We start from the raw sequence: 2,901 nt of genomic DNA, 5'->3' as shown, positions 1-2,901 counted from the left end.
CCCCGGGCGGGGAAAAAATCCCGGCCGGGGCCGTCCGAGCCTGCGGCCAGGCCGGGCAGAACCAGCGGGGTTCCAGGGCAAGGGGCTCATTAGGGATAATTAGCATTGATTGCCCGGGAAATCGCTCTCCAGGAGATCCCTTGGAAGCGCGAGCAGCTTGGGATCAACCTTTGGACACCGCAGGAGAGCCCCGGAGCTTTCGGGGCTCGCTCCGGCCGGGATTAAGGAATTGGAGCCCACGGATGGCTCGTTTTGGGGTTAAATCTGCCGGGAATGGCGCAGAAGGGTCGGGAAGCAACCGCTCCCAGCCGGATCCCCCCGCACCTGGAAGGAGTCGATGACGGCCACGATCATGTTCAGCAGCTCCCCGCTCCGCAGGGTCTCGTCCGGGAACTGGGGAGGAACAAAATCCAGGGGGATTGAGGGAAGAACACAGGGGAGAGGTCTCCCAAAACTCTGACCCCCATGGAAAAGCTCCGATCCCCACGGAAAAGCTCCTGAGGGCCCAGCACGGCAGCTCCGACAGCGGGGGGCAGCCGTCAGCCAGCCCGGGGCCCCTGGAATTCCCTGTTTTCCCTCTGGCTCTGCTCCCCGTTCCAGGGCCTCGCACGGAAACACGAAATCCATCACCCGCGGGCGCCAAGGGCTGGGAATGGCGGCGGCAGCCGGGAACGGCAGCTCCGAGGGAGCGGGATGTGCCGATCCCGGGATTCGGGGTCACCGTGGGGAACGGGCTGACCCCACCCTGGGATCCAGCTGCTGCTCTGAGCCAGGATCCCGCTGCACATTCCATGGATGCGAGGTTTCCTCCCTTGCCAGGCTGTGCCCCATTCCCACAGAATTCCCTCCTTAGGAACGGGGCAGAGCTGTTCCAGCTGATCCAGGCACGAAGGAGGAGCAGGGCCAGCTCCTTCCTCCCGGGAATGGGAAGTGAGCACTCACAGAGAGAGGTTTTGGGATTCACGGCTTCTCCGCTGTGGTGCACCCGGGATGGAGCTCGGGACACATCCGGGAATGGGGCTCGGGACACACCAGGATGGAGCTCGGGACACATCCGGGAATGGGGCTCGGGACACACCAGGATGGAGCTCGGGACACATCCGGGAATGGGGCTCGGGACACACCAGGATGGAGCTCGGGACACATCCGGGAATGGGGCTCGGGACACACCAGGATGGAGCTCGGGACACATCCGGGAATGGGGCTCGGGACACACCAGGATGGAGCTCGGGACACATCCGGGAATGGGGCTCGGGACACACCAGGATGGAGCTCGGGACACATCCGGGAATGGGGCTCGGGACACACCAGGATGGAGCTCGGGACACATCCGGGAATGGGGCTCGGGACACACCAGGATGGAGCTCGGGACACATCCGGGAATGGGGCTCGGGACACACCAGGATGGAGCTCGGGACACATCCGGGAATGGGGCTCGGGACACACCAGGATGGAGCTCGGGACACATCCGGGAATGGGGCTCGGGACACACCAGGATGGAGCTCGGGACACATCCGGGAATGGGGCTCGGGACACACCAGGATGGAGCTCGGGACACATCCGGGAATGGGGCTCGGGACACACCAGGATGGAGCTCGGGACACATCCGGGAATGGGGCTCGGGACACACCAGGATGGAGCTCGGGACACATCCGGGAATGGGGCTCGGGACACACCAGGATGGAGCTCGGGACACATCCGGGAATGGGGCTCGGGACACACCAGGATGGAGCTCGGGACACATCCGGGAATGGGGCTCGGGACACACCAGGATGGAGCTCGGGACACATCCGGGAATGGGGCTCGGGACACACCAGGATGGAGCTCGGGACACATCCGGGAATGGAGCTCGGGACACACCCATGCCAGGGACTCAGGGATCCCCGGTGCAGGACCCCGGGCACACCTGGGCACACCTGGGGCTCTCACCTCGGTGCGGACAGCCCCCGGGCACACCTGGGCACACCTGGGCACACGTGGGGCTCTCACCTCGGTGTAGATGGAGGGCGTGAGGAAGCAGAGCAGCCGCACGTCGTCCTCCTGGCACGCCTTCATGTCCATCATCAGGCACGTGTGCAGCTCCCCGAGCTGCGTGGCCTGGGCGAACGACTCGTACAGCCCCATCCTGCCCAGCGCCGCCTTGCTGGGGACACAGCGCAGCTGGCACCGGGCACAGCTGGCACAGCTGGCACAGCTGGCACCCAGCCCACTCCTGGCACAGCTGGCACAGAGCCGGCACAGCTGGCGCATGGCACACCCGAGCCAGGGCACCCACAGGGACAGGCAGGGGAGGGGAGTGGAGGGGAGGGACACGTGCAGGTGAGAGGAGGTGGGAGGAGAAGTGCCCAGGTGAGAAGGAGGTGCCCAGGTGAGGGCATGGCCCAGGTGAGAGGGAGGAGTCACAGGAGGGTGTGGCCTAGGTGAGGATGGGATTCAGGCGAGATGGAGATGCCCAGGTGAGAAGGAGGTGCCAGGTGAGGGCATGGCCCAGGTGAGAGGGAGGAGTCACAGGAGGGTGTGGCCTAGGTGAGGATGGGATTCAGGCGAGATGGAGATGCCCAGGTGAGAAGGAAGTGCCCAGGTGAGATGGAGATGCCCAAGTGAGACGGAGATGCCAGGTGAGGGCAAGACCCAGGCAAGAGGGAAGAGTTGCAGGAGGGAGGAGCCCAGGTGAGGGTGGGATCCAGGTGAGATGGAGATGCCCAGCTGAGGGCATGGCCCAGGTGAGGAGTCACAGGAGGGTGTGGCTCAGGTGAGGGTGGGATCCAGGTGAGAAGGAGGTGCCCAGGTGAGAGGGAGGAGTCACAGGAGGGCGTGGCCCAGCTGAGGGCGGTACCCAGGGCGAGGGCGTGGCCCCGGGGCTCACCTGGCCCGCAGGTAGTAGAGCAGGGGGGAGCCGAT

The 2,901-nt window shown here is 65.4% G+C and overlaps 1 protein-coding gene across 1 annotated transcript in view; it reads right to left on the bottom strand.

The window, feature by feature from the left end:
- Positions 1 to 2,901, bottom strand: part of INTS3 (integrator complex subunit 3) — a 44,214-nt gene that overhangs the window by 7,016 nt on the left and 34,297 nt on the right. Inside the window, exons 24-26 of the mRNA XM_017740045.1 lie at positions 2,867 to 2,899; positions 1,990 to 2,143; positions 325 to 393 (exon numbers count right to left, since the gene is read on the bottom strand). Coding sequence (XP_017595534.1) covers positions 325 to 393; positions 1,990 to 2,143; positions 2,867 to 2,899 — 256 coding nt within the window. The remainder of the gene's footprint in view (positions 1 to 324; positions 394 to 1,989; positions 2,144 to 2,866; positions 2,900 to 2,901) is intronic.

Source organism: Corvus brachyrhynchos, unplaced genomic scaffold, assembly GCF_000691975.1.
Source record: "Corvus brachyrhynchos isolate BGI_N302 unplaced genomic scaffold, ASM69197v1 scaffold787, whole genome shotgun sequence".
NCBI classification, from domain to species: Eukaryota; Metazoa; Chordata; class Aves; order Passeriformes; family Corvidae; genus Corvus; species Corvus brachyrhynchos.
Note: the sequence above shows the minus strand (reverse complement) of the source record. Positions and strands in the feature narration are given on the sequence as shown.